At 56.4% G+C, this 21,884-nt stretch overlaps 1 protein-coding gene across 3 annotated transcripts in view; it reads right to left on the bottom strand.

The window, feature by feature from the left end:
• Window positions 1-3,553: 3,553 nt before the first annotated feature.
• SIGLEC1 (sialic acid binding Ig like lectin 1) overlaps window positions 3,554-21,884 on the bottom strand; it is a 30,949-nt gene continuing 12,618 nt past the window's right edge. The window contains exons 6-22 of one of the 3 annotated variants that reach the window (XM_077301316.1): window positions 20,148-20,402; window positions 19,632-19,931; window positions 18,015-18,269; window positions 16,633-16,935; window positions 15,862-16,116; window positions 14,970-15,269; window positions 14,458-14,718; window positions 13,452-13,754; window positions 12,542-12,793; window positions 11,156-11,458; window positions 9,925-10,176; window positions 8,843-9,145; window positions 8,052-8,306; window positions 7,448-7,750; window positions 6,324-6,432; window positions 5,197-5,287; window positions 3,554-4,540 (exon numbers count right to left, since the gene is read on the bottom strand). In XM_077301316.1, the coding sequence (XP_077157431.1) occupies window positions 4,502-4,540; window positions 5,197-5,287; window positions 6,324-6,432; window positions 7,448-7,750; window positions 8,052-8,306; window positions 8,843-9,145; window positions 9,925-10,176; window positions 11,156-11,458; window positions 12,542-12,793; window positions 13,452-13,754; window positions 14,458-14,718; window positions 14,970-15,269; window positions 15,862-16,116; window positions 16,633-16,935; window positions 18,015-18,269; window positions 19,632-19,931; window positions 20,148-20,402 (4,139 nt within the window). In that variant the 3' untranslated portion in view covers window positions 3,554-4,501. The other 2 variants (XM_077301317.1, XM_077301315.1) reach the window with 2 other exon arrangements.

Raw genomic sequence — 21,884 nt, 5'->3', positions numbered from 1 at the left:
CCAGACTAGAGGCATCACCAGCCATGGACCAAAACAAAAGGGAAGGTTTAAATTTCTGTTCCAACACCGCCACCTAGAGGGGACATAGAACGCCAACAACCATGCACTAGAGAAATGAAATCAGAGTCCAGTAGCACGAGGGTTGCAATAATCAGGGACAGGGTGTGCAAAGGGTTCTGGGAACACCGAAAAGGGAGCTGCTGTAACTGCTTCATCTTTCCCAGAGGTGGGAAGAGCAGATGGCCCAAAGGTCTTTCCTTGGGCTCACCTGAGACCACAGATTGAGTCCTCTTCGATGCCCCCTGGTTTAGACCTCGGGTCGCCAGCCCTGCGCTTGGAAATACCTGGATATTTTGGGGACAAGCTAGCTGGGACTGTGATGGGGCAAGGCCTCGGCTAGGGCCTACCTGCTTTCAAGTGGACAAAACCATCGAGCAGGGGAGGCCAAGCTGTGGCTCTGCTGATGTCCATGGACTACAATTACCATGAGCCCCTGCCAGTGTCCATGGACATCTTCAGCCCTGGCCTGAGACTTTGTGACTGATGCACCCTTTTGTTGTGTTCGATGGTTAATCTAGCATTTCTCATTTTCCTAACATGTTTGTGCGGCTGATGGATCAATTAATAGTCTGTACTTGTTCTAATAAGAGCCTCTTGTGGCGCAGAGTGGTAAGGCAGCAGACATGCAGTCTGAAGCTCTGCCCATGAGGCTGGGAGTTCAATCCCAGCAGCTGGCTCAAGGTTGTCTCAGCCTTCCATCCTTCTGAGGTCAGTAAAATGAGTACCCTTGCTGGGGGGGTAAACGGTAATGACTGGGGAAGGCACTGGCAAACCACCCCGTGTTGAGTCTGCCAAGAAAATGCTGGAGGGCGTCACCCCAGGGGTCAGACAGGACTCGGTGCTTGCACAGGGGATACCTTTACCTTTTTACTTGTTCTAATAAGCTTCACGTGTATTTTTAGGGCAGAGTTGGGGCCACCTTCTCTAAGGGCTCAGGCTGATGCATCCGTCCAGAAATATCGGAGGAGGCAGGCGCGTAGAGACACAGATTCCACCAGCGGACGGACCCTGCCATTATTACTGGAACGAGAGAAAGCCCCCTCCGAGTACCTCGGCATAATCCGATCACGATACTCTGTCCCTGATGATCTGATACGAACGAGGGGATCAGGGAACGACCCAAGGGAATGGATCTCTCATATGGACGCAGTAACTGATGGTGACAATCTAAAGGAGTACCTTTTCCCAAATGTTAAAAAAGGGACCACCTCAGATCTGCGTATCTAGTCAACATACCAACTCTAATCTTAAGGATGGCATTTACCTGCTAGAGGTTCCAGGCAATGCCAGCTGCGGTCTGCAGGGGTAGATTTCTTCACTGCCCTGTTTTGGACTGGGTTTGTATCTGTGGCCATGCAGCCCCTGAGGACCTCACACCCTGTGTCCTCAACTGCCCTCCCTACAATGACCTGAGAAACAAATTTATTAGGAAACTATTGCTCTGGGGCACTACAAAAACTGAGAATTTGGCCTTTCTGCTGCCTGAGAAGCATCTTTATGTCTCCCACAGAGTGGCACATTTTGCACTGGCTGCCCGAAGAACAAGGTCCAACTTATGTAAACAGCACTCCAATGCTCAACTGTCTTCTCTTAAAAGGCCAATTTTATTTCTGTATTTTGTTGTTGACAGTATTTTTAGACTTGATCAATGTATGCATACTTCTATAGACTGTTTGTTTGGCTATATTCAATTGTGCATGGCCTTGTTCTGATATAATTGTGATGGCCAATCATTGTTCTAATAAAATTTACATGTATTTTTTACAAAAGTCTGTTTCTTGTCCACACTTGCCCTGGGAATTCATGGGGGTCCAGGTGGTGACCGTGGCGAAGCGGCCTTCCTCTAAGCCCCCCTCTGAGAGCTGGTGCGTTTTCTCTGGACCCCCAAGGATCCTGCCTCAATAAAGGACCAAGGGGAAGGCGGCATTTCCACAGGTGACCACAAGGTGTCATCTACCTCTGCTTTCACGCAGGGCCTTCCAGGGTTCGAAAAGGCTGGTGGGCATACCTTTCCCCCTTATAGCTGAAGAAGGGTGCTTGCAAACAGAAGCTTATACCTTGAATAAATAGGTGGGTCTTAAAGGTGCCCCTGGACTCGAGCTGCGGGCCTTGTGGGACCTATCAGCATTCTGCAGGGCCTGCAACATGGAGCTCTTCCGCCAGGTCTATGGCTGAGGCCGTGTGGTGAGGAAGACCTGATGGCCCCCCAGTGTTAAAAGCGTAAGCACCCACCATGTGATCTGCACCTTGGCAAGCACCTTGGCCCTTTATTGAGGCGAAGCGGCCTTCCTCTAAGACCATGGCCACCCCTGAACTTCTCTTGCCTTAAAAAGTTGGCAGGGACTTGACGGCAAAGAATATATCCATTTCCAACGTTCTGCACCCTTGGGAACAGCCAGCCAGTACAGCCCTAGTGCTGACAACATCAGATGAGTATCGGGAAGTCCCAGGTTCAAATCTCCCCTCTCCATGGAAGGTCGTTGGGAGACCCTTTCAGTCTAATCTACTTCACAGGGTTGTTGGGAGGATAAAATGGAGGAGAGGAAAATGACATAAGCTGATCTGGGTGGGACATAAATGAATCCTAGAATCCTAGAGGGGGAAGGGGCCACAGAGGCCATCTAGTCCCACCCCCTGCTCAAGGCAGGACATAATGAACTACGTAAAGTAGTAATAAATCTTTATATTGTACACTGCCCTGAGCCAGCTTGCAGGATAGGGCGGTACAGAAGTTAAATAAGTACGTCAACAAAAAGGAAACAAGAAAAGGCTCCCTTGGGTACACGCGGAAAAGCCCTGCCAGTGTCTCCACTATGGCTTCCCTTGACTAATCCCATCTACCCAACCCCCTTCCCTGCAGGTTTCAATGGAACCTTGACGGAGGAAATGAACCGGGTCTGCTGGGGAAAGAAGAAAGCCACAGGCTGCATTCATCAGCACAGGGAGCAGTGCAGGGCCCACCCAGGGCTCCGAGGCACCAGAGACGGGAGGTCACTCCTGGGGAGGTCTTGCTCTGTCTCCTCGGTGTCCTCTTGGGGGACAAAGATTTCTGGCCCCGTTTTGAGATTCTAGTCAGTTTTGTGGCTATGATATTGGACCTAGGAGTGTTTTTAATTCAACTGTAATAAACACATGCATTTTCCTATATTTGAGAAGATGCTTGTCCTCTATTAAGACGAAGCATTCCTGGGCCCTTAGATTTGGAATCCTTTAACCACCTGGCTCTTAAGCCTTGATCATCAACACAACCCGACAAGAAGACTTAAGAGCAAAAGAAAAGCCACGCTGGATCAAGCCAGGAGCCCCTCCGGTCCAGCACTCTGTGTCACTCCGTGGCCCAACCCCAGGGGCCATCAGGAGGTCCAGCAGCGGGGCCAGAACTGCAGAAGCCTCCCTCACCCAAGGTGCCTCCCTCACCCAAGATGTGTGGGTTAAGTTTCTTTCCTCCCTCTTTTCATTGCTTAGTTCTGACTCACAAAACTTCACACTGAAATGAATGCACTTCTGTTTTATTTTGCTAGGCGAGAGTAACATGGCCGCCCTCCTGCACACGGTAGGGTGTAGGGCCACTGTGCAGATGAATCACGATAACTGCGATGGGGACATTGTGGCTTACGATGGTGCTGGTGGCTGCTTCATCGACTCTTTAATGCTTCATTGACTCTTTAAAGAATGATTTATTCTAAGCGAGGCAACCTGTGCTCACCTTTACTGCACAGTTAGACTCTGCCAACAAAAATGGGCCAGCTGACTCCAAGAGCGTGTGAAGACGATGGGATCTGAACCAGGGGGGTCCCTCAGGGTGCTTTGCCATGAGCTGAGGGGGAGGCTGGCGGGGGGGGGCTGGCAAATGGGGGAATTGTCTGCCAAGAACTGCGTCGCGGGAGGTGGTGGGCCAGAGGGGCAAAGGATGGGGAGATCCCTCCAGTTGTCTGCCAAGGCGAGCTTTCAAAAATGAAATCTGACTGTGGTTGATTTCTGTGTCGTGTAGGCAGGAGAGGCGAGGCTTGTCCGGCAGCCAGGCACGGGACGTTCGAAGGCGGTTTGCCATGGCCTGCCTCCATGTCATGACCCCTCCTCGTGTTCCTTGGAGGAACTCCACCCAAATCCTTGGGGGTCTCCCACTCAAATGTGAGCCACAGTCAGCCTTGCTTAGCTTCCACGACTTGACAGCATCAGGCTTGCTTGGGCCATGGTGGGCACCTGGGGAGACACAGCAGCAGGGCTACGGATTCCTCAGAAAGCTAGATTAAGTCCTTGCTTCTGCCTTCCCCCTTCTCTAAGGCAGCCGGTGAGGTCTTGGGCTGAGACGGAGCCGCTGCCCTGCAGACTGACTTCTGCCGTCCGCAAGACGCTGGTGCTGCCTTGGCCGGAAGGGCTCTTATGGGAGGGGGGGGGCAGTTCTGCCCTTGGCTTGTGGCCTCGTAGATCTGGGACAGACTCATCCACAGAGAGGGACTTCGGGGTCTTGTTCGTTCAGCTGCAGAAAGACCCAAGAGGCTCGGTCAGATGGGGACGCAGCAGGAGAAGCGGGAGAGGAGGAACCCTTCTGGTTCTCTGTGGAACCACCGTCGCTCCAGGTGACTCATTCCCACTCATGTGCCCCAAGTGCCCAAGGTCAGTTCCCCTGGAGAGAGTATACAGAATCAATAGAAGCCTAGAGTTGGAAGGGGCCATTGAGGCCATCTAGTCCCACCTCCTGCTCAGTGCAGGATCAGCCCAAAGCATCCTAAAGCATACTCAAACTGGCAGCCACTCTGCAGGGTCCTACCCTCCACCTACAACCCGATCTCTTTAACTGTAGATGCTAAGGGCTTAACTGGGGACCTTTTGCAGGCCAGGCAGAGGCCCTGCCGCTGAGCCCCATCCCCTGCCCAACGACGCCTGGGAACTGCCGGGTGAATGCTACCTTCACACACGTTCCCTTCATCCCGTGCTGGTTTAAAAACTAGACAAAACCACATCCCCTCTTATTTGACCAGCATGAACCTGGGCTGAGCCCTGAGCATGGATCCTGCTCCAAACTGACTCCAGCTCTCTGTGAGATGCCTTGGCCAGTCTTCAGTGCTGCCGATCCTCCCCCAGCCCTCCTTCCAGGCTGCTGCTCGGGCAGTGGGGCTGCCTGCACAACCTCACCCCCTGGGCTTCCTCTCCTTTCTTGTCCATCTCCATCAGCTCCGGCTTCTGGGTCCCCCAAACCTTCCACTTCTTCTGCTGCTCCTTTATCCTGGAAAAGAGGACAGAGGTTGGCATGGGGAGGGGGAGAGCCACCCTCCCCTTGGTCACGGGTGTTGGAGCAGGCAAGACAGTTTTAAGCAGAGGCTGGACAGTCATGCTGGTTTTATGAGTGGGTGGGCAGGAAGGCATGTGCCAGGGTTTGTGGCCCTTCTTCGCATACCCAGGGAATGGCTGATTGCCACTGTGGGATGGTGGGTGAATTTCCTCCAGGCCAGGCTGAAGATTTTTTGTGGGGGGATCACTGGGGCATGAAATTAGGGTCATTGTGGGTGGGCAGGTAGTTGTGAGTGTCCTGCATAGTGCAGGGGGTTGGACTAGATGACCCTGTAGGACCCTTCCAACTCTATGGTTCTATGACCCCAAAATGGCAACCGGCATTTCCCCGGGCATGCAAGGAAAGGCCACAAGAGCCAAGCACCAACACAATCCCTTCTGCCCACCCACTCACCACCTGCCTAAGTTCATAACATCAGCCTCTCCGTCAGATGGCTCCCCAGCCTCTGCTTAAAAATCTCCAAAGAAGGAGAACCCACCACCTCCCGAGGAAGCCTGTTCCACTGAGAAACCGCTCTGACAGTCAGGGACTTCTTGCTTTTAGCTACTGAGTCACTCTGCTGACTCATGTTCAGTGTCTGGTCTACTAAGACCCCCAGATCCTTTTTGCACATATTGCTGCCAAGACAAATCTCACCCATCCTATAGCGATGCATTTGATTTTTCCTACCTAAATGCAGAAATTTATATTTATCAGTACTGAAATTCATTTTAGCCCAGTTCTCGAGCCTGTCAGGATCATCCTGTATCCTGATTCTGTCTTCTGGTGGGTTTGCTACCCCTCCCAGTTTAGTGTCATCTGCAAATTTAATGAGCACCCCCTCTATCCCTTCACCCAAATCACTTACAAATATGTTTTATTTATATTCTACTCTGCCTCAAGCTCCGTAGACACCCTCATTGACTAATCGATGCCTTTCAATAAATATCGGCATTAAAACACATGCATGATCTCCCTGTGGAAGCCTGACCTGCTCCAGTTTGCCCGGACTGCGAAGATGAAGGCGCAAAGCCCAGCTGTGGCAGCCACGGCAATGAAGACCCCAGCCAGGACCCTGAAGAAGCGGAGGTCCGAGAGAGCTGCAGGCAGAGAGAGAGAGAGAGAGAGAGAGAGAATGCCCAGAGCTGGAAGGGACCTGTCGGGCTTCAACTGGTGGCCGCTGTCCATGGTCTTGGGCCAGGTGCTGAGCATCCTTGCTCCTGGGTCCCTCAAAAGAGGGGATGCGCTGCAGTGGTTAGAGTGCCTGCCCAGGATGTGGGGACCCAGGTTCGACTCCCTCCTCTGCCAGGGGAGCTGGCTGTGCCTTCTGGGGCCAATCACACAGTCGCCAATAAAGTGGAGGGTAAAATGGAGGAGGAGAGAATGGCGTTTTAAGCTGATATTGGTCTCCACTGGGAGGAAAAGCGGATTATCAATAATGGAATAACTGGAGATGTTGGGTACTGAACGTCTGCCACTAGAGGGAGTCAAGAGCCTCAATTTAGGAGGCCCGGATCCAGTTTGGGCTACGATTTAGAATGGCTGGGGGAGAGGGGATGCTGGAGGTTCCCAAGCCAGAGACAGGGCTGCGTCTGGAAGGCTCAAAGTCCTATGGAGACAAGGCAAGGCTTCCTAGTTGGGGTTGCCAAATGTGTGAGGAAACACCTGGGGATTTTTTTTGGGGGGGTGGAGCCTGAGGAGGGTGGGTTCAGAGGACCGGAGGGGCTTCAATGGATGCAGCACCCTAAGCCCACCTCTGCAGGGGGCCATTTGCTCCAGAGGAACTGACCTCTGATTTCCAGCCTCTACCTGGATGTTGGCAACCCTGCATCCTAGTGGTCATGCCTCCTGGAGAGGTGGGGGAGGAATTGGGGGGGGGGTGCCGAGGGGTGGAGGGATTCATCAGCCAACCTGTAGGGCCGACCAAGGTGGCAGCTGGGCAAGGGAGGCTCTGGGGGGACGGACGGGGAGCTTGGCTAGAAGAACTGGGCACCAGGCCAGGATCTAGTAGCGTTCCTGAGCTCACAGGTAACGGCCACGATTCAGGGCAAAGTGCCCCATGAAAGCCCCACCAGAAGCCGATCTGCCCTGCTGGGAGCCCTGCATCCAACCCACTCTCTGTACGGAAATCCACGGCAGCGGAGGCGTTGCCAAAGGGGTTGCTGGCCAGGCAGACGTAACGCCCCGAATCCTCTGTGGCCAGGCCCCGCATCTCCACCCGGAGGCTGTTGTAGGACTGCAGCACACGGAGCCGCGGAGCAGCGGCCAAGCGGGTCCCCTGGGTGTGAGCCAGGAGGCAGCCCCCCTTGTAGAGGGCCAGCTCGGACGGCGGGCGGCTGTCGACTTGGCAGGAGATGATCCCGACTCGCCCGCTCTGGTTGTCCAGGAAGGTGCTCAGGGTAGGAGTCCGAGGTGCGTCTGTGCAGACAAGAAGAGCCAGGCTGGATGAGGCCCAGTGCTCCCCCAGTCCCCCCCACCGCAAGTTAGATCTACTCCTCCGTCACGAAAGCAAGCAGGTGCCTCCTGCTGCTTGGCCCCAGCATCTGCCCCTGACCAGATGTTCCAGGCGTGTGGGCGAGGCTTCCGGTCTTAATGAGCGCCCACTCATGGGCACAGCTTAGCGGCAACCCTGGTCCCGGCTCCCTTTCCTTTGCAAGCCCAGCGGCCCACAGCAAATCCCCCCCCCCCCAATATACCCCAAGCTCTCCAGGATGCTCACAAAGGACGCTCAAGAGGACCAGGCCTGCGGTCACACTGCCCGTCCCGCCCTCTGCCCGACAGTGGTAGGAACCGGCGTCCTCTCTGGCCACGGCCTCCAGGCGGAGGGAGCGCACGGGCCCGTCCTGCAGCCACTGGCCGTTCTTATACCAGGTGTAGTTCATGTCTCCCGCTGCCCGGCTGGCCACCACACAGGTCAAGTTGGCCGCAGAGCCTTCCTGGATGTCCGGCGAAGGCTCGATGGTGATTCTTGCACCTGGGTTGGGGGGGAAAAGAGGGCAGCTGCACAATAGCTGCACCTCAGTGGAAGTGAGCACGGTTCACTCCCCGACGGTCCCGAGTTCGATCCCCAGCATCTCCCGTTTCAGGGCTTGAGGCAGGAGGGGTGGGGGAAGGATCTCAGAAAGGAGGAGTCAGTGCTGGGCAGGAAGGACCCAGAACATGTCCATCGCCATGTCAACGAAGTGATGCTTGATTGGCTGGGACTGTGGCGTTAGAGAGCCACATGAGCCCTGATTGGAGGGTTTCTGAGAAAGGCTGAAAGAACTATGAAAACATGGGTGGGTTTTCGGGACGTTCCCTTCCCTGTGCTTTTTTCTTTCTTTCTTTTTACTTTTGTGTCCAAAGTGAGCTTAAGGCAGTGAACATGGAGGAGAGTGGCATCTGGAAGAGACCCTTGCCCTGCAAAGGTGGACGGGGGAGGGGAATTCCCCGACCCAAAGCTGCCCCCTCCCCCCCCCCGATACCACCTTGCGCATGTGTCATGGGGTGGAGGGTGGAGGAATGACTCACTTTCCACGCTGAAGTAGACAGAGGCTGTGGCGGTCCCATAAGTATTGTTAGCAAAGCAGCGGTATGGCCCCTCGTCCTCCAGGCCGACCCCTGTGACCTCCACCCTCAGGAGGTTGTGGGTCTGGTGGACTTTGAGCCGTGGGCTGGGCTGTCCTCGGGAGCTCCAGCTGGAAGCCACCACCTCGTGCCCCTTGTACAGGGCGATGTCGCTCAGGGGGTGGCTCTCGACTGCGCACTGGAAGATGGCTTGGCGCCCGGTTTGCGACTCCAGGAAGGAGACCAGGGAGAGCTGCTTGGGGGCGTCTGCAGGGGAGAGAGGGCCCCACACGTCAGCCCAAAGGAAGGCCCGGCGGTTCCGAGGGGAGGCGGAGGAGGGCGGGGCCTGGAGGAGGCCAGCCGGGCAGGGCAGGAGGCCTCAGACACACCCCTGGCACCCCTTTACGGGAACGGTCATCTTGGCCTCACCAGACACTGTAAAAGTCTCCCTGAAGAAATCAGGCCCTGTCATGTGGTTTCCCCCCTTCCCCAACATGCACCTGGCTCCCCCCCACACACACACCTTTGCAAGGCAATCCAGAGATGGGCAATCTGACCCTGAGGGCTGCTGACTTTCCAGGTGAGACTTCTGCCTGGTTTCGATTGTGCTCCCTGCACCCTTTCGCAATTTAAGATTAATTCCTTCCCTCCCTTTGTCTCAACGAAAATGATGCTCTCAGGTCAGGGGGTTTAGGCTGTTGCAGCTGCTAGCCCATCAGTCTGGTGCCCAACAAGCTGAGCAGATTAGAACAGTGAGGGCTTGGGGCAGTGGCACCGCAGGGTTAGTTTTACGCTCTCTTTCTCTCACTCCTCTCTTGCAGGGCATTAGAAAGCTACCTCTCCGTCTGCCTGCTCTTGGACTGCCTCTGGGTGGGTGTGGGGCTCCGCCTCCTTCAGCAGCCATTTTGTGGCTGGCTCCACCCCCTGCAGTGGCCAGTTCGTGGCTGTGCCCACCACCCAGGGGCAGAATTCCAAGGTGCCCGCAGGCTCAAAGAGTTTGAGGATCGCAGTCTGAGAAGAAAGTGAGTGAGCACAGAGGTACTTGCAGAGGACGTGCAGGGGGGCAGGGGGAGAGGTCCGGATTCCCCTCGCGTGGTGCACTTGGCAGGAGTAGGCACCCGCATCTTCTGGGGCGACGGCCCGGAAGACGAGGGAGTTGGCAGCACCCTCGGCCAGCCACTGGGTGTTCTTGAGCCAGGTGTACAGAGCATCGGGCGTGGAACTGATGTCTTCGCAGGTGAGAGAGACCGGATCTCCTTCATGCACCTCTGAAGAAGGGTGGATCACAACCTTGGGGGCTGGGGGAGGGATGGAAATCAAAATCACAGGGGGCCGCCCCACTGGGAAACCATAAGGCACAGGTGGCCATTTCCCAGTTTGGTTGTTCCCAGCCACAACACCTGGGAGAGAGGCGAGGGGCTCCCAAGGGACCTTGCTACAGCCCCGGGCAAGGCCAAGATTTCTGTCAAGTCTCACAGGAGCTCTCTCCCCCCCACCCCCCGCATTTCCAGCTTTGGGATGGGAAATCTGGGGAGGGCTGAGGTTGGGGAGGGGAAAGACCTCAGTGGGGCCTTGTGCCTTCAGGGCCCCCCTCCCAAGCAGCCATTTTCCGCAGGGGAGGGGATCTCTGCAGTCTGGAAACGGGCTGTCATTCCTGGAGCACTCCAGGCACCAGCACCTTGGGCCAAGAGGGGAGGAGGAACAGGATGGGGAGAGGCCTGGAGTTGCGGGAAGCCAGCAGAGACCACGCCCTCTCCCAGAATTCTGGCACCTGGGGGCATCCAAGGAAGCGGTCAGGAAGTCGGCTCAGAGGGACAAAAGGTTGTTAACACAGAGAGTCTCTCAATGGCTGCTGGCCATAATTCCAGAGGGGGTCCTCCCCATTAGAGGCACGGATCCTCTGGACCCCAAAGCCAGGAGGCAGCATCAGGGTGGAAAGACCTTGGCCTGGATGCCCTATTGTGGGATCTGCAGAGGGGCTGGCCAGCCCCTGGGTGAGACGGGAGGTTGGACTGGAGGGACCCTCCCTGGTCTGGCCCAGCAGGGCACTTCTTGCCTCTGGATTATAGCCGATGTCCAGAGGGCAGAGATCAGTTCCCCTGGAGGAAGCGGCTGCTGGATGCTATGGCGCTCTACCCCGCTGAGGTCCTTCTCCTCCCCATGGCTCCCCCCAACTCTCAAGGAGTTCCCCACCCGAGAACCTGCAAGCCGAGCCCACCCTCCCCCTGCAGACATGCCGACAGGTCCCGAGGGTCGGGGATGGGCCGTGACGCTCACTCTCCAGCACGAGCTCCAGGGTGGCCTCCTCCGTGCCGAGGCCGTTGTTAGCGAGGCACGCATATTGCCCCTCGTCCTCCAAGCGGACCTCTTGGATCTCCAGCCTCAAGGAGTTGGGAGAGGAAGCCGCTCTCATCCGAGGGTCCAGGAGGCCCCGGGAAACGCTGGTGGACGCCAGGACCGCCTCGCCTTGGCGGAGAGACAGTTCCGACGGGGGGTTGCTGTCGACTGAGCACACCAGAAGGGCCAGCCGTCCGTTCCGGGCTTCCACGAAGGACGCCGCTTGGATGTTCCTGGGTGGATCTTCCAGAAGGAAAAGAGAAAGGAAGAAGGGCTGTTTTATTATAACCCACTTTTCGCCAACCCAAGGAGTCTCCAAGCGGCTTACGACCCCCTTCCCTTCCTCTCCCCACTACAGACACTCTGCCAAGCAGAGAACTGTTCTGCAAGAAACACTCTGAGGGAACTGTGACTGGTCCAAGGTGACCCTGCTGGCTGCCTGTGGAGGAGGAGCGGGGAATCAAACCTGGGTCTCCAGGATAGAGGCCACGGCTCTCCACCATGACCCCACACTGGCTCTCAATGAGTAGAACCTCTTGTGGCTGACCTAAGCCATGGGTCACAGGCAGGCTTGCCAACTTCCAGGTGGTGCCTGGAGACTGGGAATGACACTGGATCTTCAGAGCAGGGAAGGCCCCATTTAGTGACCAAGCCCAGCCCTGCAACGGCTGAGACGGCTAATCCTTGTTCAAATCTCCCGGGATTTCCTGGCCTCTCCTGGGACCCCCGGCCTCCATGGCAGCGGCTGGTGCCCAGCAACAGCTGCAGCCACCCCCAGGCTCTCCTGTCACCTGACCTGTCAGCTGACCCCAGCCCCACTGGCCATTCAAACCCGCCAGGCCAAGTCCCCAAGCAAAACTCGTGAAGCTGTTGTCCCTCCCCTCCCCAATGGGATCAGGGCTCCCCCACTCCTGCCTCCAGGCCTCATTGACACCACCCCCACACTCGCTGCTGGGTGTGGGGTGAGGAGGGGGCCAGTGAATCCGGGTGCCAACTTTCTGATGAGGCCCAGAGTTCTCCCAGAATTCCAGCTGCTGTCCAGGCTGCAGAGACCGAATCCCCTGGAGAAATTGGCTGTGAGGGATTGGGGCCTCTCTGCCTTCTACTCCACTGAGACCCCTGCCCACCCCAGACCTTGCCCATTCCTAATCTCCACCTCTCCCCCCCCCCAATCTCCACAAATTCCCCCTCTGGAGTTGGCAACCCTCCTGCTGGATCACACACACACGTCTCTGAGCCCTCCTTAGGCAGAGGGCTTTTGGGGTTCCCAGGCCCCAGCCACAAAGCATCATTTGCCCCACAGAGCCCCCCCCTCCCCGGACTTACAAAGCACATTCAGGGTGCCCAGGGAGGAGTTCCGCACCCGCTCAGATGTCCTCACGGTGCAGTAATAGGCTCCCGCCTCAGCCACAGTGACCCTGGGAAGGGACAGCGTCTGGGAGGGGCCCTCGGCGTACCACCTGTGGTCCTTATACCAGGTGTAACGTGGTTCTTCAGCCACACCGCTGTTGACAGCACAAGTCAGGTTTGCGGAGTGCCCTTCGAGGACGTCCGGAGGGGAAATCCAGATCCGGGCCGCTAAGCAAACCGGGAAGAGAGACGGGCCGAGGTCTGTAGCCGGCCTAGAGGGGCGGACACTTCAGGCTCCAGGCCCCAAACCATTCAGAAGAAGCTGAGCTGCTTTCTTGGCACCCCACTTTCACTGCCTGAAGGAGCCCCAAAGCGGCTTGCAAGCACTTTTCTCTTCCTCTCCCCACAACAGAAGCACTCTGCAGGGCTGAGAAAGCTCTAAGAGAACAGCTCTGCCAGAACAGCTTTCAGAGAACTGTGACTAGCCCCAGGTTACCCAGCCCGCTGCATGTGGAGGAGGAGCAGGGAATCAAGCCCGGCTCGCCAGGCTGAGGGTGGGGCCCAGCAGCCTCTGAGGGTCCAGGCAAAGATTTCATTGGTGTCCATTAGGAACTCGCCGTGGGAGGGAATTCATGGACAAAACCTCTGCGGCCATTCCGGCCAGGAACTGATCACTGTTCTCGGGTTGAAAGGGCACTGCTCTTTGAAGAAACCCACTGATGCAATTTCCTGTGATAAACCCTCTCCCAGATCTCTCAGCCTCTTGCTGGGTCCCGCTGCCCCTTGCCCACCTTCCTCCTCCAGGCAGCGGCAAGGGGCTGCAAGGGGCGGGACTAGATGGCCTCTCCGTCCCCTTCCAGCTCCCGGGTTCTAGACTTCTACTCACTCTCCGCAGAGAGCCTGGAGGAGACGCTGCTGTTCCCGTGTCGGTTGCTGGCCCAGCACGTGTAGCCCCCTTCGTCCTCCATCACCACCTCCCGGATCTCCAGCCTCAAGCTGTTGTACGACGTGGAAGCCCTGAGCCGCTGGCTGTGAGCCATGTTGGGGGCCCTGCTGGAGGCCAGGAGCTCGTCTCCCTTGTAGATGGCCAGGTGGGACTGGGGCACACTGTCGACGGTGCACTGGAGGACAGCCACTGGCCCCCCCTGCGCCTGCAGGAAAGAGGTCAGCTGAGGCTTCCGTGGAGGGTCTGTGTGGGCAGAGAGAAGCCAGCGTTAGGGGAAGTGGGATATTTAACTGATTCATTGATGCCTTCCTTCCTTCACTTGTTTGTTTGTTTATTCATTCATTCAGCTCTGGCTTCCCAGGGGAGGAGGGTCTGTGTGGGACAGACAGAGTCCAGCATTGGCCTGGGGCTTGTGGAGAAAATCCCTTCATTCATTTGTTTGTTTAGTTGTTCATTCATTCATTCATTCATTCATTCAGCTGAGGTTTCTCTGGGGGTCTGTGTGGTGCATAGAGAGCCCAGCATTGGTGGAAGCTGGAAATTTCATTCATTCATTCATTCATTCATTCATTCATTCATTCATTCATTCATTCATTCATTCATTCATTCATTCATTCAGCTGAAGTTTCTGGGGGAGGGGGGGGGTCTGTGTGGAGCATAGAGAGCCTGGCATTGAGGGAAGATGGAAATGTCATTCTTCCCTTGGTCCACTCATTCTTCCATTCATTCATTTGTTCATTCAGGCTTCCGGGGGTTGGGGGGGGGAGGTGGTGGTCTATAAGGAGCACAAAGAACCGAGCATTAGGAGAAACTGGAAACTCCGTTCCGTCATTTCTTCGTTCTCTCGTTCCTTTGCTCGTTCACTGGGCGGGGAGGCCCTCGGCTGGAGCAAGTCTAGTCCCGCCTGCAAGCCGAGGCAGGGGTGGAGGTAAAGCCCCCCCCTTACAGAAGACGGTGAGGCTGAGCGGGGCAGAGACGCTGAGGTGGGCCTCGTCTGCACCGTGGGCCTTGCAGTGGTAGGAGCCGGCGTCCCTGCTGGTGATGTGCGGGAAGGCGAGCGTGCTGGAGTTGCTGCTGGGAACGCGCTTGGAGTTCTTGTACCAAGAGAAGGCGGCATCGCCCGGCCCACTTCCGAGCACGTCGCAGGCCAGAGTGGCAGCGGCTCCCTCCAGCAGCTCAGGGGAGGGCGAGACCAGGACGCGTGCCGCTGGAAGAGAAGACCCGGGACATCAGGCAGCCAGCGGAGGAGCCCCCGGGGCACTCTTGGGACCAGGCCCTTGGTGCGCCAAGGTGGTCTGGCGCATGCTTCCTGGAGTCTCTGGCACAGGCCTTCCCCCCCCTCCCCTCCCGCCTGCTTTCTCGTCCGTGGGAAATGTTGACCGGCAGAAGTCCACACGGAGACCTGGCCGGACCTGACTGAAATCCGTGCTGAACAGAACTGCGTGTGTTTCCACTTACTTTGCACACGGAAATGCAGGCGTGAGACGGAGGACCCGAGTACATTGGTGGCGACACAGCGATAGCGGCCCTCGTCCTCCGGCACGACGTCTCCCAACTCCACACGCATGGAGTTGCGGGCGGCCGAGACCCGGGCCCGCGGGAGGGCTGCGCTGGGGGCACCGGAGGAGGCAACGAGGTGGTCTCCTTTGTAGAGGCTCAGCTCAGCAGGGGGGTTGCTGTCCACCGAGCAGCGGAAGAGGGCAGTCCTCCCCGTCTCCATCTCCCCAAAGACAGCCACTCGAGGCGGGTCTGGAGGGTCTGGGAAAGAAAAAGAAGATGCGTTTCGGCCTCCCACGACCCAAAAGAGAACTCCTCACCATCACCTTCCCTTCCTCTCCCCACAGCAGGCACCTTGGGGGGGAGGTGGGGGATTCCTGGGGATTTGGGGGTGGCCGGGGGAGGGCAGGGTTTCAGCAGGGGGTGCCCCAGTGGGACAGAGTGCTGCAGAGCCCCTCCCAAGCAGCCCTTCTCTCCAGCAGAACGGATCTCTGCAGTCTGGCAATCAGTGGGGATTCTGGGAAATCTCCAGGCTCCACCTGGGGGATGACAACCTCAGGTCTCAAACCTTAGACGGCAGTGAGCAGCACGGGAGCACGGCTGGAGAGCCAGGGCCCAGATTCATAAAAGGATGCTTTCACCCATTTCACCTGAATAATGCCATTCCAACCCACAGCAAAATCCAGTGGCCCAGTGGGTGGGGAGAGCCCTATTTTGCGTGTGTGGAAGTGCCCACGAGAGTCTTCCGCTCATCATGGGACCAGCGCTTTAGAAGCAGCCTTAGCAGAACCAATCGGGACGTGGCGTCCTCTGGCTCCTTGAACGCAAGCAGGAACGCTCCGGTCGCTCTTACACAGCACAGACAGGGCGACGGAGGGAGAGCTTTTGCTGACCCGGCTGCTCTCTACCCGGCAGAAATACAGCCCGGCGTCCCCTCTGGCCACCCGAGGGAGCACCAGGGAGTCCTCGAGGGCCTCCGGCAGGCGGAGTCCGTTCCGGTACCAGGTGTAGTTGGCTGAGGTGGAGGCATTGAGGCTCATGATGCAGGACAGGTGGGCCTCCTGGCCTTCAGGCACCTCTGGGGAGGGCGCGAGGGTGATCCGAGCAGCTAAAGGGGGACCGGGAGGGAGGAGGAGGGAGACGCCGGTGAGAACAGTCTTTACCTGTCCCAAACAAACCCCTGAAATAAATACCTCTGCAATTTCTGGATTTGCTTTCTACGACTAATGATCTGTTTAACATGTTTTGACGGCACATTATAAAGATGAGTCCTTTTCACCCGCGGTCCGCATTGCCATTACGCGTTCTAGTGTTTCGGGGGTGGCCCTGCTGGTCTGCAGTGGAACAGATCAGTCCAGGGCTGGGATCATCTGAGAAACCTGCAAGATTCGGAGGGAATCAGCCTCTGAGAGCCAAAACTCTGCACTGTCCGCCAAAGGGGAATCCGGCCCTCCAGAGCTCATGGGCCCAACTACGTCTTGCTCTCCCAGCTGTGCCTGCACTCCGACTGACCTGCCCCCGTGCTTGTCCTGCTTCCCAATAGTGCCCAGTTCATCTATCCACCCCTTTTCGTTCCACTTTTCGACCTCCAGGACTCAGGTGGGCCCCCCTCCCCCCCACTCACTTTCGGCTGTGAAGTGGACGGAGCTGCTGCCTTCCCCGTAGCGATTCCGAGCAGAACACACAAACTGGCCCTCGTCTTCCAGGACGACCCCCTGGATGCTCACCCGGAGCGCGTTGTGGGAGGGGGCCACGCTCACCCTGGGGTCTGCGGGTGGGCTGGAGGCGTTCGTGGAGCCCACGAGAGAGCCTCCCTTGAGCAGCGTGATCTCGGACGGAGGGCTGCTGTCAACCGTGCACTGGATGACGCCCAGGTGTCCTTCTTGGGTCTCGAGGAAGGACTGCACCACGGGGGGTCTTGGCGGGTCTGTACAGCAAGAGGGAGACCAGAGAGCCTGAGAAAATGCAGGGCACACAGGAGGGAACCGCAGACGCTTGTAACTGGGTCAACCCCAGATCAGGGGATGGAAGCCACTCTGCAGGAGGAGAGAGATGTCCTGTCCCTCCAGGGGTGGGTTTAGGCTTTGCAGGGCCTTAGCAGGGTACAGTTGCAGTGGGAGCAGCCAGACTGGGGGCAGAGGGACCCCCCCAGAATAGAAAGGGGGTATAACTCTGAGTGTCCTTAAAGCGGGAAAAGGAGGGGGGGCTACAGCTGTGCTCCTTGGGGGGAAAGACACAGTGCAGGCCCGCCTTAGGTGCAGGGTCGTAGCACATGCTACATGGATAAACCAGCCCTGTATCCCCCTGATATAGGGTTGGACCTTCCTTTAGGGCTGGTTCCGCTTTTGTGGAGACCCTGGGCCGTGAGTTCCCAGGGCCTCCTCCCCTCCTTTACACCCACCCACTTGCTGATGTCTCCTCCCCTCCTTCCCACGCTCTCCCCTGGGGCCTGGCCAGTGCCTGCAGCAAGGAGCAGGGCTGGGGCAGCAGGGCCAACAAGGGCGTGGGAAGGGCATGCTGGCAGCACGGGGTCCCTCCAGCACACCTGTGCCCTGGCAGCTTGAGGGCTGGTTCCTGTCCTTGCAGGTAAGTTGGGATTGCTGGTGGGTTTCTCTCGGGTCAGGGTCAGCCTCTGGTGCCACCCTGCCAGGTCCCAATGAAGAGCTGAAACTGGTCTCTGAACCCCCGCAGATCTCATGCTGTGGCCATCAAGGCCACCCACCGAAGCAGCCATGATCTCCTGGGGATTGCTGCACTCTGGCGATCCATTCTAAACTTGGGACAACTCCAGGCCTCACCTGGAGGGGATGGCAAAGACCTCTGCCTGCCACTCTGGAGGGCCCCAGGCAGTCTGAGTGGACCAGACTGACCTTGATAAGACATGGGGGGGGGTCTGATTCAGTAGGCGGCTGCTTCAGGCGGACAGAGGCCAGGTTCGCCCACAGGGCTCTAAGGGCAGCACTGGCACCCTGTCCTTCTAGCCGCGTGTTGTCCGGGAGTACTCACAGAGCACGCGGAGCGTGACAGCTGGCGACGTATTGGTGCCCTTCTTGTTCTTGGCCATGCAGTAGAAGATCCCGGCATCGCTGCTGACCGTGGCTGGGAAGACGAGCAAGTTCTCCCTCCCCTCTTGGAGCCACCTGGCGTTCTTGTACCACGTGTAAGTGGTCCCTTCTTCTGGATCCAGGGTAGCCAGGCAGGTCAGCGTGACCCTGTCCCCTTCTGGGACCTCTTCCGAGGGACTGACCACCACCCGGGCAGCTGGGAAGGCAACCGGAGCACAAAGAGCATGAGACACATCTCGGGTGGCTTCATGCTGTTCGCCAAACCATTCCTAAGAACATCGGGAGAGCCCTGCCAGATCAGAGCAGTCCCTCTAGTCCAGCATCCAGCCTCACACCAGGGACAGCCAGCTCCTCCAGGCGGCCAAGAAGAGGGCAGAGAAACCAAAGCCTTCATAAGGACACAGCAAGAAAAGGATCTGTCAGGTGGACCGAGAACTGGTTGACAACCCAACCATCAGGTAATGTTAATCTTCTTGGAAAAGAGGGACAAGTGGAGTACCCCAAGGATCTGTCCTGGGGCCTGTGTTCAACATATTTATAAATGATTTGGATGAGGGATTAGAGGGGATACTTCTAATGCAGATGATACTAAACTGGGAGGGGTCGCAAACACAACTGAAGACAGCAACAGAATACAGGATGATCTTGATAGGCTCGAGAAGTGGGCTAAACTGAATAAAATGAAGTTCAATAGAGACAAATGTAAAGTTCTGCATTTAGGTAGGAAAAATCATCTATACCAGTATAGGACACGATACTCCATTTGATACAGCCCAAATTCCCATTTGTCTTTTTAGCCACCAAGTCACACTGCAGTATAGGATGGGGGAGACTTGTCTTGGCAGTAGGATGTGCGAAAAGGATCTAGGAGTCTTGGTAGACCATACATTGAACATGAGTCAGCAGTGGGACTCGGTGGCTAAAAAGACAAATGGGATTTTTGGCTGTATCAAACGGAGTATCGTGTCCAGATCACGGGAGGTGATGGTACCGCTTGACTCTGCTCTGGTTCGGCCTCACTTGGAGTCCCGGGTTCAGTTTTGGTCATCCCAGTTGAAGGGGGATGTTGACAAACTGGAACGTGTCCAGAGGAGGGCAACAAAGGGGTTTGGAGACCAAGATGTATGAGGAAAGGTTGGGGGAGCTTGGTCTGTTTGCTTGGAGAGGAGATTACTGAGAGGGGATCTGATAACCATCTTCAAGTATTTAAAAAGCTGCCATTTATAGGATGAAGCAGAGTTGTTCTCCCTTGCCCCGGAGGGACAGACCAGAACCAATGGGATGAAATTAATTCAAAGGAAATTCCATCTAAACATCTGGAAGAAGTTCCTGACAGTGAAAGTGGTTTCTCCGTGGAACAGGCTTCCTCGGGAGGTGGTGGGTTCTCCATCTTTGGAGCTCTCTCAGCCTCACAGGGTGACTGTTATGGGGCGAGGAAGGGGGAAAGGTGTTTGTCAGCCGCTTTGAGCCTCCTTCGAGTAGTGAAAAGCAGGGTATAAGAAGAACCAACTCTCCTTCTCCTTCTTGGGCTCCCTGGCGCTACAAGGGTCACACTCACTCTGGGCCCCGAAGAACCTCGTTGTCGTGGCGCTCCCGTACTTGTTGGCTGCCTCACACCGATATTCGCCTTGGTCTTCCGGTACCACCCTCTGGATCTGCAGCTTCAGGGCGTTGCGGGTGGAGGTGATGAGGATCCGTTGGCTGGGGGCTGCGTGGGAACTGGAGGTCGCAAGGAGCTGCTGCCCCCGGAAAAGGCTCAGGGCAGACTGGGGGTTGCTGTCCACGGTGCAGTGGACAATGGCCAGCTTCCCCTCCTGGGTCTCTTGGAACAAGGCCAGGGCGGGCGGCCGGGGCGGATCTGCAGAAGGGAAAGGAGAGGGTGGTGCCATGGAGGGGGGGGGAGTCGTGTGCATCCAGCTGCCACACATGGAGTCAGACCTTTGGTCACTATTGTCCACTCAGACTGGCAGTCACTCTGGTCTTCCCCATCCCTTCCTGCCTGGCCCTGCCTGGCCCTTTCACCCAAGCCCATTCATCCCGGACAAAGCATGGACAGGAAGCTCTGAAAACTCACAGAAGACGTTCAGCCCCAGGACTTGGGACTTTTCACTCCCCTTGTCATTCTGCACTTTGCAGGAGTAGTACCCTGTGTCCCCAGCAGCCGCCTCGTGGAAGATGAGGTCCCGGGCGGTGCCTTCCTTCATCCAGACGTTGTTCTTGTACCAGCTGTAGTGGATCTCCTGCTTGTCTTCCCCGGGAACATCACAGGTCAGCGTGACTGTCCGGCCTTCCTGGACTTCGGGAGAAGGGCCGGCGGACAGCAGGGCGGCTGCAGGCCGAGGGGAGAAGGAGAGCCAAGAAAGGGGAGGGTCAGTGACATCTCAGCCTCTCTGGGCATGAAACGTGGTCAGACTCTGGAGGACGGCTGCAGAGATCGCAGTCCCCAGGCTGTCTTTTGGAAAGACCCCAGAGCCCATTTTGTCAAGACTGCAAAGGTCAGAGTTGCTTTCTCACTCAAGAGTCATGCAAAGAGATCCCCTTTAAAGCCGAGACTCTTCTGGGAATTAAGGAAGGAAAAGGGCAGGCAGCGGACATTCTTACATGTGGAAACCTGCAGGCACTTGATGGCCTATTGGCCTGCGGTTGCCAACCTCCAGGTAGGACCTGGGGAGTTTGCCGAATTCCACCTGCTCTCCTGGTGGCATGATCCCTCCTTCTGGTTTTCTTCAACTCCTAGGAGAGCTCCAACTTACTCCCTCCCTGACCAGTGGCTACTTTTTGGCCAAGCATTCAGGCAGGGTCAGTGAGGCAGAATATCCATGATGTCTCAGGTAGGGTCAGTCTGCCGATATCTGATGGGGTTTGCTTAGACTCCCCAAAGCTTTGGTGCTGGGAAAATGCGTTGATCTCTAAGGGGCAACTGGCTTTGAATTTGGGTCTGCGGACATCTTATTAGTGTTATTCTGCTGGAAGGATCTACTCTTGTTCATGCAAGGGGTGGTTTGGAATTTGCATGCTTTGGATTCTTTTGCAGTTTGTTTTCAATCTGGTAGAACAAAATTTGAGTCCAGGGGCACCTTTAAGACCAACGAAGTTTAATCAAGGTCTGAGCATTCATGCACATGCACGCTTCCTCAGACAATGAAACAAGAATCATAAGAGTATGAATCATATAAGGAGAGAGTAAATTAGTGGAGATGGGCTGCCTCCTTTCCACCCCCCCACATCTCCCAAGGCAGAATGGGGAAGTTTGCTGGATCCTCTGAGGAGAGGGAGGGTGGGGAAAAGCAAAGAGCACTCTAATGACCAGTTGCAGGGCCATGGGGAGGTGTTGTGAGCCCAGGACTTCTCAGAGAAAAAAGCCTTGCCAGGAGCTCCCAGCTTCACCCGAGCCTCAGCTGAATGAGAGCTTAGCCCATCCAGATGTTCAACAGACAGAGAAATCTGACCAACAGGAGAGAATAGAGCTGCAGACAAACCAGGACTTAGATTCCAAAGTTGTTGCAGGAGCTCCTCATTCCCCTACCCTGCCTCCAGCTGCAGCTCCTTGCCTTGTCAGCCCACCCAGCTCTTTTGAGCCAATTAAGCAATTAAGCAATGCCAGCTATGTGCTGGAAGAGCGCTCTAGTCTAAAAGGCACCACAGCATGTCAGCAAGGCAGTAGCTGAGTGCAGAAGGCTGAGTTATTGCAGAGTGAGGACTGAGAGAATGCTGACAACCTATATTAACGAGGTCGGGAGGCTTAGGCTGTGGACTTGCTCATTCTGCTGGTGCCCTTAGACTGCCTGAATGAGCCCTTGAGTCAAAGGTT

The sequence above is a fragment of the Paroedura picta genome, chromosome 10 (assembly GCF_049243985.1).
Source record: "Paroedura picta isolate Pp20150507F chromosome 10, Ppicta_v3.0, whole genome shotgun sequence".
Classification (NCBI taxonomy): domain Eukaryota; kingdom Metazoa; phylum Chordata; class Lepidosauria; order Squamata; family Gekkonidae; genus Paroedura; species Paroedura picta.
The sequence above is the reverse complement of the archived record's forward strand: the minus strand, read 5'-3'. Positions and strand labels throughout refer to the sequence as shown.